Source organism: Drosophila nasuta, chromosome 2L, assembly GCF_023558535.2.
Source record: "Drosophila nasuta strain 15112-1781.00 chromosome 2L, ASM2355853v1, whole genome shotgun sequence".
In the NCBI taxonomy this organism is placed as follows: domain Eukaryota; kingdom Metazoa; phylum Arthropoda; class Insecta; order Diptera; family Drosophilidae; genus Drosophila; species Drosophila nasuta.
Genome location: NC_083455.1, coordinates 8,441,286 through 8,457,568, shown reverse-complemented (window position 1 = coordinate 8,457,568; position 16,283 = coordinate 8,441,286). Strand labels below are relative to the sequence as shown.

Genomic DNA, 16,283 nt, shown 5'->3' with positions numbered 1-16,283 from the left:
ATATATATATATATATATATATATATATATATATATATATATATAATATATATAATATATAATTATTATAATTATATAATTATAATTATAATTATAATTATATTATATAATATATTATAATAAGTATACATTTTTTTACTGCTAAGAAGCCGACATTGATATTCATAAAATATTATTTCCATTAATATTTAAATTTGCTTTATGCTTTTTACTTTATTTTAATTTGAAGGAACTCGTGGGCATCTCTATTCCACGAGTACTTGAAGCATCAACAGTTTAGGCTAGTGACATGGACATTTCTGAGTGAACTGAACTTAAACTCAACTAATGTAAATCTATTCCTTAAGATATTTAGACGGCCATGCCCTCATCTTTTGTTATTATTGTAGTACTAAATTTCATTTGTATTGAAAACGATGGACTGCTTGATTTCGTGACGGTGGTAGTGCTTGTTGTTATTTAGTTAATAGATATTATAAAGTATAATAAATTATTATGTATTTATATGTTTTTCTAATGATATGACGAATACTTTGCGAGAACTAAAAAAGAAATGCATTGCATCATATCTTGAATTTCTATAGTGGAGAGTATAAATATACACTCAATATACTGAATAATAAATAAAAAGATTTCTTAAGAAAAGGCAGATAAAGTGCATATATGTAGTACAGCAGAATGTATTTAATTCTTTTTGGCTCCATTTTGGCATCAGCCAACGTGACACTCGAGTTGTTTATCTCTGACATTTCAGAAACTTTTTCAGCTCAGCATACACTAGTAAAGGAAAATAAAACTTATTCTCGTCTTTTGTCACCTCGTGTCCTAATTAGTTGCGGATTTTTTAATTAATACCATCGCAGCATGCCACATTCTACTGCGGCAAATAAATTTAATTACCGACCAAGCTGCCGTTAAATAACTGCTACATTTATATGAACGACCCTGAATAAATGTGCATGTTCATGTGTGCCTTTCAGCGCCTTTCGTAATCAGGTTTGTCGGATTCAGCAAGTTTATTGTCACTATCCTTGTCGTCTTTAAATCTGTAATCATCGTCATCATCTTATTCCAGAAATACTGACTGTCTCAAACCCACAAATTTATTAACAGCACGTCAGAATTTCAAAGATCATTGTGAATATTCAAATCTTTTAGCTGCAATAAATACATAAATAGTTTCTAACTTGATTTAGAGATTATAGATTCACATTTTTGATATCAATCAATGAAGTAAACAAAGCTTCACTTTTTCTAAGTATGGTACAAGTACCAATGAGCTATTTTTACATTTCTGTGCAGCAAGTCTTACCTTTTCAAAATTTATCAAAACTTTAAGTGTTTATTAAAATTATAAGACAACCTTTATATTCTGGTTGTTGCTATAAAAATTTTAGAATAACACAGCATCTGTGTCAGCATCTAAGTCAAAAAATGATTCACATTATCTTGAGATTTCATACAGCGTTTTCTTTTGCTTAAAATTATCGTTGGTCCCTAGTCAGAACTCAAGGGAGCACCAACATCATTACATAGACATCGTTGTTGCTCGTGGCTACTTTAAATTAGATTAAACGGGACATGCACAATGTGACATCGGCAAAGGTCCGGCAAGACGGATAGGAGGATGTGGGTCGATGCTTCCGTGAATCTCAAGTCAAACAACAAAAAGATAAGCCACAAGAAAATTTAAGAATCCTCAGCTTCCCACCCATCATTTCTGAAGCTAAACACATAGAATAAAATAAAACGTAGATAGAAATTCATTAAAAAGATTTTTCTCAAACAATGCGAAACAAAATCCTTGTGGAAAAGTTTGTCTGGGCTTACGGAATGGTATAGGATTCGAAATTATTTGTCGAGGAATGTTTTAGTTTTCATTTTCTGTTTGAGTTGTACTTTAATAATCATATCGTATTGTGTGTTGCTAGTCACAGAAAAATAAATCAGAAAGTATCTAATTGTTAAAATAAATTACATTTCTTGATAAATTTTTTTAAATAAATAAAGGATCTTCTTTCGTGACTTTCTTATTAGGGGAATGGCGTTCAAACTTCTTAAGAATCACGCTAAAATTTATCGCTATTTTTGTTAAAGCAGCACGTTAATAACAGACATATTACATAGTATCAACAGATCAGAATATATGCCGAATCTTACGGATTTGAATAAAGATCATAATGTCCTTTATCATGAGAATAAGAGTAATCAATACAATTCAGTTGATAATAAATCATACAATATAACATATGCGTTCAAGATGAGTGATGCGTCAGGGAAGGAGAAAAGTCGGAATAAAAAAAGTATAATCGGATGTTTAATATTTTTAATTCCTTTATACAATGCAATTAATTAAATCATCAATATTAAAATAAATTAGTGGTCTCCATCGTTGCACATAACCGACTCACTATGAAAGCGACTTCGCTAATGAATGTTCAAAAACCTACTAAATAAATTTGGAAGAGTAAAGAACATTTTGCATAGAATAGAGAAATGCGCAGACGCCAAATTGCTGATGTTTTTATGAATGAAATCAAATTGGGAGCAACAGTTTGCAACGTCAAAAGACAATGGCAATGAATACGATTTTTTCCTGTATGCGTAAATCAATATACATACGATACGTACAAGTCAAATTATGGTTTTTTATTGCTTGCATGTAAATTTATTGAAAGCACATTATGTTTTATCTGCAGTTCTTTTTCATAAGACTTAATTGTCAGCCAACTTTGCTTTTATTTTACGATTGCAATTTCCTTATCGACAATGCCCTGCTTGCAGAGAATTACATTTAATGAATGCAAACGACATGCACACAAGTGTGTAGCGCTTACAAATTTATCAGTTATTTTGCTTATTAACATAATTTTTGGGATTAATATAATTGTTAAATACATATGTAGTTAATTTGTCAAATAGAGTTAAGCTGGAAAATACTAGTTAATGCATGGGAGATGCCAGTCGAGTTGTCGTCTGCATATTGTTGCTGCGGTTTGTCAGCTTCAAGCGCAGCTCATTGACATGCTTGAAGAGCTGATCCTGCTTGGACAGCAGTTCTCGGGTGCGCTGGCAACCATGCTGTGGTGCGCACAAGCCAGGATTCCAGCGGCAGTAGAGTCCCTTCCAGAGACGCACGGCACGTACGCTGGCAATTGGACGCAAAACGGGTTCCGCGCCATGTGTGAATGATGGAAACAATGGATTCAAATACTGGTCCAGCGAGGAATTAATGTGCGTCCACAGTGAGGTGGTCTTGTGTTTCAGATCTGAAATTGCAATTAAGTTAATGATGAGAATGAGGGAAAATTGAAGAGTACACTTTAAAGCGTGTTTCAGGTTACAGATTTTAAATAATTAAATAAATAAATGCTAACTAATGTCAAATTGCTTAAGATTTCTTTTGTATAGTCTTGGGGCTTACCTTCCGCCACACGCTCCGCCTCCGTGTTGCAGAGGAAGGTGCCGAAGCGACACGAGTACAAGTGATCCACAATAGTAATGAGGAAGTGCTCATTGAATTCGAATGCATTGCTAAACTGATGGCTAACTTGCCACACGCTGTCGATGAACTGTAGAAAGACTGGTGAACGATCCGCATCCGAGTGCTTGTTGTCACCATGTCCGATTCTCTGCTGGAACTTGTGGCCAAACGACAGCCACTCTTTCTCGATGAGCACCTCAAAGCCGCGGACAGTGCGATAATATGGATCGAGAAGCAGCATTGATAGCGCCGTCAATTGTGCGGTTCGATCCCAACCATCGGAGCAATGCACCACAACGGAAGTACTCATCGTCTCCACCTTGTCCACAATGCGCACAGCGCCAGCGAGAACGCAACGAATGTGCTTCAGCCACAATGTGCTGTCAATCGCCGTCTGCCACTTGGAGTCATCAGTGGTTGGATAGCAAGCTTCCTTCACCTTGCGCAGGCTCTCGCGCATCACATGTATATTGTGAATGTCCAGGAAATTAATCTCCACATTCTTGTATGCATCCTCCGATTCGTAGCCGCCGCCCTTGGCCTTATTGGCAATGGCATTCGCACTTGGTCTGGCATCCATGATTGTTAGCTTATCGGATTGTGCATTTGCTTCCATAATGTAGCTCAGATACGTCTCGTCATCCGCATTCCGCTTGCCACTCACTCCAACCAGCGGCTGCGAGCATCGCGTGATCGTTGCCTGTGTTCGCGGATTAATCCATGACAAGACGGGCAAACGGCAACGTGAACGGAATTGGGCAACGCGCCGCAAGAAATCATCGGATGCGGCCTTGGGCACGGCCCAGACTGCCGGATAGCTGTCGCAAATGCCGTAGGACTCGTTAAGTTTGGTGGCACGCCACATGTCATTTGGCACACCCAGGCGTCGCAACTCCGCTAACGGTTCATAGACAGCCCAACCATCGCAACCTGCACTAACAGCGGCCGCATTAGCATTGGACGTTGTTGGCTGCGCGGCAGCCGCATGAGCGAACGCGAATAGTTTTCCACTGTAAGAAAGCGGAAAGGCGTTCGCCTGCAGCTTCTCAAAGACGGTTCGGCGCGAGTGATTCTGTTGCTTGTGAGCGAAACGCAGGTTGCGCATGTCCTTGCAGAATATCTCGATGCCGTAGCTGTTCTCGCCCCGTGACGTGGCACCGCCAATCTTCTCCACGCGCGCTATTACACCCAGCGGCACATCGACGACGAGCGGCGGCTCCTGATCTCGCAGCGGCAGCGAGCGAAAATAGAGGCGATAATTGGTTATGGTCAGGGCGCCGAAGACGGGTCCGCGATACGGACAGACATAGGTCACGTCGTTTTTTTGATCCTGATCCTCCTCGCCCTCCAGATAAGCAAAGGGCGTGTCCCTTAAAACGCCATTCTCGGCACCATGTTTGGAGCCCAGTGAACTTGACTTGGAGCTGCTGTCCAGCGAATTACTGCTCGCTGTTTTTGATGCCATCTTATCGGGCTGGTTTGATGTAGCATCCATTACAGTGAAATGTCAACTTAATTTCGAATTGCAGTACACTTAAACCTCAACAAATTTTGCATCTAATTAAATACAATTTCTTTGTTTTTTTTTTATTTATCGTTCACTGTCTAGAGGTGGCAAAACGGCGATGACTCTATCGATACATCGATGTTGTTTAATTTTCTTGAAACATCGATATTTTGTAGCCGAATAATAAATAAAAATGTTTAATTTTAGCACTGAATCTTCTCAAAGCGCATTTTGAAAAGTGCATATCACTTATTATACAAAAAATATATATTTGTCGTTGCTTATGATATCGCAAGGTGGGATTGAAAGAATTTTCAAAAATCAATCGAGCCAGTGCTTTCACAACTGTGCAGCGCTGTTAGTTTACATTACAGCCAACAATCCATTTAGTTAAGATTGCGGCATGTTTAACTGATAAGTGAAATTATATCATTTTCAAATAACTAGACATTTTAGTTTTTTTTTTGTAATAAATTTTAATTTATATATATGGTACATATAAAAAACTCCTAAACGGAATTTTTGCTTTTACTAAATTGTTAGTTTTCTTTTCACAATATTATATAAATATATGTACATATTGTATGTTGTTTGTTTCCTTGTATAATAATAGATTGTATATTTTGTATTTAGTTTTACTTTAGTTAAGTGTATTTCTTTCTTCATTTTTTTTGTTATGTATTTTCAACAAAAGTTAACAATTATACCAATTTTATTTTGCTCAAATTAACTTAGTTTTTCCCATTAGTTATTTATAAATTTAGATTAATTTTTTGAATTTTAATGCTACCATTACGTACAATATGAAATACGCTAAGCATCAACAGAAAGTATTTTACTTGTTAAAAAACTAAAAAGAGTTTTACGAGACTCAACTATCTTTTTTAATATTAAGAATAAAGAAAATGAAATAAATTATTGAAGCGAACTCTAATTCTGAATATGTTGAAATATTGTATCAGAAAGTGTTGGAGTTATTTTTGTAGTTTAGTTTTTCATATATAGTCAAATGTATCCTGTTGACGATTAGATATTGTCTTAGCTGTAGTTGTTTTTACGCATTTGTTATTAATTTTGCTAATACAGTTGAAAATTAAGTTTTTTTTTTGTTTTGTTTGTTTATAGTTTCTATATAAGTATGTACTTAAAGACAAAGCGTTAGTTTCAGTTTTGGTTTTTGTTCAAATGATATTAAAAAAAAAACTTATTCGTAATACCCCATTGCATAAAACTAATAAGATGTTTTACAAAACAGGCAGTTTGTGTGCTTCGTTAAAACATTTTTCATATAAGTACATAATGTATTTTGTTTTGTTAGTGATTTGTGGTTGTATGAATGAACTAATTGCATTAATTAAAAAATTTAATTTATTTGCTGCCTTAGTTTGGGTATGCGTATCAACTAAATTAACAACATAAAATTAAGGAAAGGAGAGTTTTTGTTTTGAAAAACAATGGATATGCTTTGTGAATATTTCATACATATTTATAAAGTTAAGCCAAGGTATTGGGATTGCAATTCGAGCTTCAACTTTTGCCAATTACAATAGTTGTCAAATTATTACGTAAATATTAATTTTGTAGCATGTCTAAAAGTGGTATCTTTTATCAATTCAATAAAAGCAAAGGCCAAACACTAATTTTCTTCTTTTCATTTGCCTTTAAAGCTTCATGTTATTTCGATTTCATTCATATGTAAATAGTTGATAAATGGGCGCTTGCGACTTTTGCTTTAACTTTCTTCATTAATTTCATTTCACTTTGCTCTATAATACTTTCAATGTTAGTTACACGTATGCTTGATAATGTTAATTATACATTTATATATATATATGTGTGTATTGTATATATATAAATATTTATTTATATATTTACTGTATAAGTGAGCTTTATATGTGTGTATATTAAACTAGGCGTATATATTTGTATGTATATGCAGCTGTTTGCTATATGCCTGATTGTTGTGCATGTTGTTGTTGTTGTTCATTAGTTGAAATAAACTAAATGGGAGCGCCTTGTGCATTACAACTACCAACAAAACAAAAAATAAAAAAGAGAACTAAAAACAAACAAATAAAAAAACATGCCATAATGTCATATGTAAAGAGTAGAATATTAAACAAAATTAAACTGTACATAATGTCATTAAAAAATTATATAACAATCAAGTTTGGTTACAAAATTTGGTTCAAAGCACGCATCAATCAATCAATCTCCGTCTCTGTGTCCATTCTGTCCAGCTAAAACAAAATACTGTTAGTCTATTGCAAGCCCAATTACAATTACATCTACAATATTAAATTATATGTATGTATATGCATATATGTCACTTTGTTAAAAAAAAATTAATAATAATATTAATAGTTAAAAAAAAGTAAACAAATTACAAAATGATTAGCTTCTAAAACTTGTACATGCCTAATGCAGCAGCAGAAGCGGCAGCAGCAGGGCGCTCATGCAAATTACATTCCTACATACACGAATTGTATGTATCTGTATTATATATTTCCTATATAGAGTATGTGCTATGTCTTGTATACATTGTCTTGTTATGGATTATATGACTATATGCGGGTGTCTGTGTGAGTCTGTTCGTGTTTGTTTGCTATGTGTTGTCTGTGTTGTTTGTGTGTTTTTTTGTTTTTGTTTCTGTTTTTCTGTTGTGTATGTATCTATGTGTATTTATATAAATAGATTAGACGTTCATCATTATGCTGTATGCTGGGGCGGGGGGCCCAGTCAGTATTCTCTGAGCCTGGGAGTCTCTTGCGTTGCGTCTTTCTTGTTAGAATTTTGTGGCTTAGTTTGTCTGCTTTACTTTCTTATTTCTGTATGTTTCCTTCATTCATTTGTATATTCTTCTCCATCATATTTAGTTCTTTGTCCAACAGCGGCGCTTAGGAAAAATTGTCGCTTGGCTGACACTCTTAGTTCTTTCTCATTTCTCATGCTTCTCTTTTCAATTTCATCAGAAGTTCTTTGATTGAGTCTACTCATCCACCGATGTTGTGGGCGGACTATAACTACATCAGGATGCGCTACGCTGTTCACTATCTGGTCTGCGATCTGTAGCAATTTGTAACAAGTTTCTAAACTCCGTATCGAGTATTTGGCGAGCCTGAGAAATAACAGAATTTTTAGTGAATATGCTGAAATCGTTTTAAATACCATTATCACTTACCTGTGCATTCTGCGTGGGTATTTGTAGAGCCAAGCCCATGGCATTGGCGTCGAAGCCCTCATCCAGCGCCATCAATGCGCCATGCACACCGGACTCAAGCAAGTTGTTGGCATACTCCTGAAAAGAAAAAGAGTTTGCAATGTAGGCACAGTTCAGACAATAAGTTGTATCACAAACCTTCAATCCTATACTGCTGACCCAGCGTATGACACGTTCATTGCTCCACACGAGCACATCGCACAGACCATTCTCGCTCATCTTACGCCTGTGCTCCAGCTCAGTGCGATCGTAGTTCAAGCGTTTGAGCATCGAGATGCCGTATTGCAAACTGGTGCGATGAAAGCTGTCCACCATTTTCAGCTGTCCCCGCAGATCCTTCTTGGTCAAATGATCCAACATGCGTGCATCGACTAGACACTCCATGAAGGTTGTGCGATATTGCGGCAGTCCCAGGCCCGGCAACCAATAGTTGCCAATCCACTCGTGATTCATATCTCCTGCAAAGACATTCTCGAGATTAGTTTTCGCTCATTATCCACGCTATTTCATATTATTAACGCTTACCAAACGCCAGCGTGGTGCGAGAAGTTTGCGGCGCTGAGGGGGAAGTTAGTGAAACCATTTCCTGTATGGCCAAACGCAGCTTCAGCCTGTGCAGTGGATTACTTATGCCTGTCGAGCGAAGAATAATTTTAATTAAGGCTCGACTGGTTGAATCGTAGAGTATTTAGTGTTTTACCTATTTCCCGCTGTATTTCTGTGTCGCTTAATGCGCTCATTATGGCGCCAGATTTGACATTGGCGCGACATGCAGCCACATACCAGGCTGGCATGCCCACCCACAGCTCCAGCCAGGCGACAATGGTGGGTCCGTTCCACAGGGCGAATGGCGTGCCCGCTTTCATGGCCTCTCCAAGTAAATCATTGCGATAATCATGGTCTCTGCAATCAAAGATCAATTAGTATAGTTCACTTTTGCATTGCATTTAAAAACTCACTTCTTTTGCCTGCCATAGTCCACGCTGCTGATCTTCGAGCCCTGGGCGCTGGCAATGCGAGGCATCATGCCACCCGTCATGCTCATGACATCGTAATTGGAGTCAACTTCGCTCAGACCAATCGATAAATTGCCTATGGACATCATGCTGGGCGAACCATCTGGCAACGTATCCTTAACACCCTTGACCTTCTCCTTTTTGCTAAAGAAGCGACCCAACGAAGACTTGATACCCTTTTTCTTTTGCACAGCCGCGGCGGCAGCTGCCTCCCGCGATACGCCCGATGTGGGCGTCTGCAGCATGGACATGGAACCCATCGTGTTGTAGTGACGCAGCGACTCTTGGCTGCCATAACGGGAGCTGAGAGGTGACAGACCATAGCTGTGGCTGCTCAATGCCATATGCGAGCTGAGGTTAGGTGGCGCAGCTGGCGCCATCGTACGACGACGCAGCTCCTCCTGGCTGTGAGCCAACGCCTGGGCGACGCGCTCCAAACGCATCGAGCGTGCGGTCAATGGCGAAGCAGCTCCACCAGAACTCGAATCGCCGGTGGTGGACATGCCGCCGTGCAACTCCTCGCGTGACGCATCACTGGACAGCACAGGCAAGTTAAGCTGTCAATGGAAATAAATTGGTGAAAAAGTTGCAGTTGAGTGTGCTCGACAGTTATCCGCTGGCTATTTTTAGGTTATTCACAAATAGCCATTTCGGATACATCCAAATTAACAATAGTTAATTAAAATGTTTTGAATATATTGTACCTTATCGCTCAGAATATAATTCGTACTGTGCTAACACTTTAGCTTTAAGACAATGTAATTACTACTACAATGTAAAAAGTTTGGGGTGAATAGATAATTAAGTATGCTTCAAACTATTATCATCATAAATACAAACCAACTTTAAGACAACTGCTTCGTAGCTTCATCGTCCAAATTACAAACTAATAAGATCTTAAGTAAATTGTTGGACATAATATATAACTGCGAGTCACCTACTGACTATTTATCGAGTAGAAACCATTTAGAATGACCACACTGACTGCTCCTTCATCACACTATTATTATCACTCATACACTATTAAGATAAGAGCCTAACTTTAAAACAACAGCTGTTAAAATCAATTTTGGTGACTGATGTTATGTATTTCAAATTGTTAGTATAACAAATTTAAACTAAAGAACCAATCTTATCGACGAAGCAAAAGGATTATAGTGAATCATACACTAGTAATAGTTTTTGTTTAAATGGGTTAGCTTTAAGTGAAAGTTTATCTAAGCCCTAGCTAAATAATTACTGTCGCAAACTTTGGTGGCATTTACTTACGTAGCTTTTAAGATTTATCTACTAATACAACCCTACAACGGATTCTTCTGCATGTTATACACATTTTGGGTAAGCTCTAAAGTTTAGTGGTTCTAATGTCTACTATACACATTTATCTTCCAGATAGCGAATATGTTGTGATGACCATTAACTCACCGTATGATATTTCTGCATGAAATCGCGCTGTGGACTATTTGGCGTGCTGCGACCGCTCATCTCTGGACTCTGCCTGTCCATGGAGCGTCCACGGGCCAACAGGTTGACATGCTCGAGACTACCAACGCGTGATTCCAGCTCCTCGGCCCGAGCCTCTGTCGATTGCTTTTCCTCCTGTATGAGACGTATCTCATTGTTGATGGCATCCAACTGCTCCTGCAGCATCATGGCCAGCGTTTGGGCATCCGTATGTCCAGACGGCGACATCATGTCCGCCGTTGCAGCGGCATACAACGCATCGTTCTCGTCGCAATCGGCAACGCTGGCAACCAGCTCGTAGGCTTGCTGTTGGGCATGCGCCACCTGCTGCATCTGTAGCTTCTCCCACTCCTGCTCGGCCATGGAGCGGGCCAAAGCATTCTCTTCGGACAGACGCGATTTGCTCTGGCGCCGTAGTGAATGCGTCTCAAAGCTGGCGTGCGATGCACTGCGCGTAAAAGGTCCATCCCGACCGTCCACCACGCTGCTGGGCGAAAGGCTGCGGGTGAGAGCTTCAGTTTGCTGAATGTTGTAGGCAATCTCTTGCTGTAGCAACTGCCGCTTGAAATTCTCGATTTCCAGTCGTGTCTTCGACAGCTCCTTCATGATTTCACTCTTCTCGTGATGCAACTCCTCAGCTACCTTGCGTGCCTTCTCCAGCTCCTGCGTTAAAGCGTTCTTCTCATCGAGGGCACGCATGCGCTCCTTGAGATGCACTTCGAGTCGCTCGTTGGACTCAGAGAGCAGTTTATCCACCGTAGAGGAAAGGCGTAAGTTGTGCTCCTCATTCATCTTGAGACGCTGATTCAGTCTTACCACCTCGGCGCTCTTCTCATCCAAATTCGTTTCTAAGCCCCGTATGCGATCCTCAGCCGAACCATGACGTTCTTGAGCCTGTAATTTGTTTGTTCAGCCAAAAGCATTTAATAATTGTTTGCACACTCAAGTTGTCAACAAGAAAATATATAGTTAGTATAGTAATGAAAGCTATAAGTGAGTTGTTGTTGTTGAAGGAGTTTTCTGAGGTTTGGTTTGGTTTTGTGATTGGTTTTCTGTTGTTTGCGGTGCGCTGAGTTCTTGTGCAAGACAGAGTTACATATATAGAAAAAGAGAGTTGTATATTCTTGGAATTGTTGGTTGTTAGTTTTGTGGATATCATACAAAAATACAGAAGAGAAGAGACAAGAGAGTTATACAAGGAAGTCATGTATATACTCACAACAAAAATACGAAATAAATACAAATAAATACAGAGATAAAGAAAGATAATCGAAATTAGAATTTAGATTTAGAGATTGATTTTTGATATACTTATGGAACCTGTCGGCGCGCATATTAGTTCGAGTGCATACCTTATTTCCTACCTTTGTCAATGCCTCCATGCGCGCCTTTAGCTGCTCCTCCATGTCCGGCTGCAGTTTGGCATGTTGCGCTAACTTTTGCTCGGATAGTTCGAGTTTCTCTTCGATCGCGCTGATCTTCTCTTCGTGCAGCTGTCGTCGTTCAATGCAGGCGATGTATTGTGGACGGGGGGAGGTGGGAGTTTAATTAGTTTCGATATGTATGTATGTGGATCGTGGGATCATGTGTTATTAGTCACGGTTTTTGTTTTGTTTAGCGATAAACAGAGGCATGGGCGAACTAACAAGTCACTGGCCATTGAAGTGTTTGCTTGTCAAGTGTTCAAATCGCTGTCTAGCATTTGTACATATTATTTCTAACTTATCAACTATAACGAGTTGTGTATAAATAACATGGGAATTTGTGAATTTGTTGTGCAAATTTTGTGGATTTCGCCCATGCCTTGTAACCATAACCATAGTTCCATGTGAATCGCGTTGTTCAATCGAACTCTACGCACCTTAAGCTGCGCCTCCTTGTGCCGCAATTCCTGCTCTAATTTCTCGTTTAGATCGTGCAGCGACGTCGACTCGCGTTGAGCATTCAAGTAACGCTTCTCCAGCGTGGTTATGCGCTCCTCCTTTAAAAGGACAGAAACCAATACAAGTTATTATTGAAATATAAAATGTATCCTATAGTTGCTCACCTGATCTTCCTTTTGTGCAACGTTTTCGCGCAAGTCTCGCTGCAGCTTTGAGCACTGATCTTGCGCCTTGCAATGCTCCTTTTGCACGCGCGACATATTCTCCTCCAGCTCATTGATTTTGTTGTTCAGATCGGAGACGCGTCGCTGCCATTGAGAAAGCTCTGCGGTCTGCAAGTTGTCACATAACAAATAAAAAATAATTAATTAATATCTCAAAATAGATCCCATTTTGCTTATTAATTATTTTTATATTATATTGTTTATTTTTAAAATCAAATTTTTATCTTTTTCTCAATACTGTAAATCTTTCTTTTTAGATTAAATAAATAAATAATTCAAGCACATGCATTTGATTTTCTTTATATATATTTTCGACATATGTTTTCCAAAATATTACTTGTGCTCTCCAAGTGGAATAAGCTCATATAAAAACATTTATACGAGCTGTATTTAAGACACATATTTATGAGTTGCTATTCGTGTCTAAATGATTTTAAATTTCTCCGTCTAGTATACCATAAAATTGTAATGCATTTCGACTGTGGATAAATTAATGCACAGCAGTGAAATGTACGTATACTTAATTTCCAATAGGCAATATTAACAAAGCATCTTAAATCAGTTAAAAACAATTTATGAGTAGGTAAAAACAATATTTGATCATTATTTAATGAATATCTAATACTCAATTGAACTGATTAATGATTTAAGAATCTTTGAATTGCTGTTGCTTCAAAACGTTAAATTTATTTCTTAAAAATATTTTGATATAAGAGGCGCATTTAAGCATTTTTCACTGTAGCATACAAATTCCACAATATTTAATGCATTTCGAATGCAACTGAAATGCTGTACACCAATAATCAACAAAATCAAAACAACGATGAACTGAGTCATTTGGCGTTAAGCGTTGCATAAGGCAAGGTATACAATATAGCTGTCGCTCCCCTCGCTCACCTGCTTCTCGATGATCGTTTGCAGCTCGTGCGTTTTGGCCGCATATTCGTTGAGTTCAGTGGCATCGCCATTGACACCGCCGCCTCCAACGCTGCTGTTGCCTCCGCTGCCGCCACCGCTTGCCAGCTGCAACAACAATAATAATTTCAAATAAATAACAAAAGCTGTAGAATGTACAATGTTCGAGTTCATGCTTGATTGCACAAACACACAAGCAGCTAGATCAGAGATACGGATACAAACACATACCTTCTCTTTAATGCCATTCTCACCGCTGACAATGCCAGTGGAGTTGACGCCAGAGTTGGCTGGAATGGCGCCCGTTTTGTATTGAGTCAACTCCTCTTTGGTTGTGTTCAGCTCCTCCTCCAGCACATTGTTCTTTTCGATCGAGAGACGCAGACGCTCGCGCACCTTTTCGTCCAGTGCCTTGTGGTGCTCGAACAGTGATTTGAGGGCTTTCAGCACCTCCACCTCACTGGAGACGCCGCTCTGGGCAGCCGCCTGTCGCTTCACGACTGTCATGCGCAGCGAACGTTCATGTCGCGACACTAGACACTCCAAATGCTCCAGCAGTAGCTGAGTTAAAAGTTAGACAATTAGTTGTGATTTTTCTAAAGAGTTCTCTATGTAAATTACCCTTGTATTGTTGCGTTCTGCTTTCAGTTCACCAATCTCTTCGTCACGTTCTAGCAACGTTTCTCGCGCCTGCGTCAACTCCTTGGTTAGCGTGGCAAATTCCTGTGTGGCAATCAATTGGATTAATATCTCGTCAGCTAGTCGAATGCTTCATTTACGTACCTGCGGCAAGTTCGCATTGATTTGACGCTGCAAACTGTCGCGCTCCTTTTCGACATCGTGTAGCTTCACCTCCGTTTCGCCGAGTCGCTCCTGCGCCTCGCGCAAGCTGTCCATAAGCTTGTCGCGCTCATCGAGCATGGAGACCATGAGCTGCTCAAAGTTAGCATCTTCACCGCTGAATTGCGAGGAACGCTGCGATATGCTGTCTTCCGATATTGTGGGCATCACGTCGCACATCATGTTCCACATTATTTAGTTGGCCGCCAGAGCACGGGCACGCATGCAAGACTGCAAATAGATGCGTTTCGAAAATATTTAATAACACTCAATCACTGCTCCTAATATTTAATTTTCATTCAGTTTGTCACTTAAATTTCAAGTTTTTTTTTTGTTTACCAGCCACAACTGACTAAATCGTTATTCACAATGTATTATAGTTGCTCACAAAATTACCGGTAATAATCGGCACATAAACTGATACCGGTAAATACTGGTTTAGGTTTTGGACTATTGGCTAAACACAAAAATATATTATTTAGCAACTATTAAATTCAAGTTGATTAAAAAATGATATTTAAGTAATTTTTGCCGATTATAACCGATTCGGCTTATCAAAATATAGGTATTGGTTAAAACCAATATTAAATCTATTTACCGGTAATTTACCGATTTATTTAACCTACAAACGGTAATACCGGTATCGGTAAAATATTCACTAAACCGTTATTTACAAAATGGGTGTCACCACAACACATAATTGTTATGCACATATGTCAAATAATTTAATGAGCAGTTTTAATGCTTAAATTGCCCACGTATTTATCACCCACGCATTGCTTTTGCACTTTTTTGTTTATGTTGACTTTCCCTCGCCCCTTTTGCACGCCCACTCAACGGGTTAAGACATTCCAATTGGATCGCCGCACTACACTGAACATGTTTAATAAGACGTTTATCATAGGCGCCGCATTGATAACAAGTTTTCTACATCAACACATATACACATATGTACAAGTGCGTACACATACACACAGCATTTATACATATACATACACACGCATGCCAGCACGCACACATATGCACCGTTTTTTCTTTTATATTTTAATTTTTTAATAGATAACTAATGTATTTCACACGCTTTCAACACCAATTATGCGAAACACATTTAAATTCACCGTCGCTTTGCTAACAGCTGCTGCACTTGACTCGTTGTTTAATGATTGGTAAAAACGCCTTTTCTTTCAACATTAGAGGACGGCTTTTATGCAAAAAGAGCAAAAAAAAACTCCCTTCCTCCCTGGCGCAAAACACGTACCCCGTAGCCAACAAGGATCGATCGCACCGCGACAGCGCAACAGCAGCAACAACAACTTTTGTTGCTGTTCAGCTTTTGCATATATTGCTTTTAATTAACGCAATTACAGTAAGTTTTATTTATTTCCGATTGATTTTTATGTGCGAAAAAACGCAGCTCTAGTTTCTTTTTTGGTTGCCGCCAGGGTGACCGCACTTGGAATTCCGAAATGTACTAATTAATGTTGTTAAATCTACTAGAATATACCACTTTTATTATCACTTTAGTGGTTATACCTAAACATGTATTGATGAATATTGGAGATATCTGCATCCGTCTATCCATCCTGAATATTTAATTATACTATTTAAATATTATCTGAAGCTTATCAAAATAAAGATTCTTATGTAAAAATAGATTTTTAAAAAAATTAAAACTTACACTTATCAATCCGGTAACGCTATTTTTATCAGAAAGTTTAACATTCTACATG

At 38.5% G+C, this 16,283-nt stretch overlaps 2 protein-coding genes across 5 annotated transcripts; both read right to left on the bottom strand.

The window, feature by feature from the left end:
- Window positions 1–2,631: 2,631 nt before the first annotated feature.
- Window positions 2,632–5,101, bottom strand: LOC132795369 (myotubularin-related protein 2). The gene is made up of 2 exons (XM_060806045.1): window positions 3,425–5,101; window positions 2,632–3,269 (listed from the first exon to the last, which is right to left on the bottom strand). Exons 1-2 carry the CDS (start codon window positions 4,977–4,979, stop codon window positions 2,944–2,946), a joined length of 1,881 nt encoding a protein of 626 aa, XP_060662028.1. The 5' UTR covers window positions 4,980–5,101; the 3' UTR covers window positions 2,632–2,943.
- A 625-nt stretch (window positions 5,102–5,726) lies between these two features.
- On the bottom strand, window positions 5,727–16,007 carry LOC132787758 (liprin-alpha-1). 4 transcript variants are annotated; one of them, XM_060795043.1, is made up of 15 exons: window positions 15,812–16,007; window positions 14,497–14,784; window positions 14,335–14,436; window positions 13,945–14,274; window positions 13,696–13,821; window positions 12,739–12,906; window positions 12,553–12,672; window positions 12,044–12,184; window positions 10,653–11,585; window positions 9,171–9,784; window positions 8,912–9,114; window positions 8,737–8,844; window positions 8,350–8,669; window positions 8,173–8,289; window positions 5,727–8,109 (listed from the first exon to the last, which is right to left on the bottom strand). In XM_060795043.1, exons 2-15 carry the CDS (start codon window positions 14,743–14,745, stop codon window positions 8,020–8,022), a joined length of 3,621 nt encoding a protein of 1,206 aa, XP_060651026.1. In that variant the 5' UTR covers window positions 14,746–14,784; window positions 15,812–16,007; the 3' UTR covers window positions 5,727–8,019. The 4 variants fall into 4 exon arrangements, with proteins under 4 accessions (XP_060651026.1, XP_060651043.1, XP_060651035.1 ...); XM_060795060.1 differs by having other exon boundaries at window positions 12,056–12,184; XM_060795052.1 differs by lacking the exon at window positions 15,812–16,007 and adding an exon at window positions 15,672–15,768.
- Between the last annotated feature and the right edge of the window lie 276 nt (window positions 16,008–16,283).

Coding starts and splice junctions, on each gene's coding strand:
- LOC132787758 (XM_060795043.1), bottom strand. CDS start 14,745: ATGTGGAACATGATGTGCGACGTGATGCCCACAATATCGGAAGACAGC. Junction 9,785..10,652: donor TCATGCAGAAATATCATACG/GTGAGTTAATGG, acceptor TTCCATTGACAG/CTTAACTTGCCTGTGCTGTC. Junction 8,845..8,911: donor AGAAATACAGCGGGAAATAG/GTAAAACACTAA, acceptor TTCGCTCGACAG/GCATAAGTAATCCACTGCAC.
- LOC132795369 (XM_060806045.1), bottom strand. CDS start 4,979: ATGGATGCTACATCAAACCAGCCCGATAAGATGGCATCAAAAACAGCG. Junction 3,270..3,424: donor GGCGGAGCGTGTGGCGGAAG/GTAAGCCCCAAG, acceptor TTGCAATTTCAG/ATCTGAAACACAAGACCACC.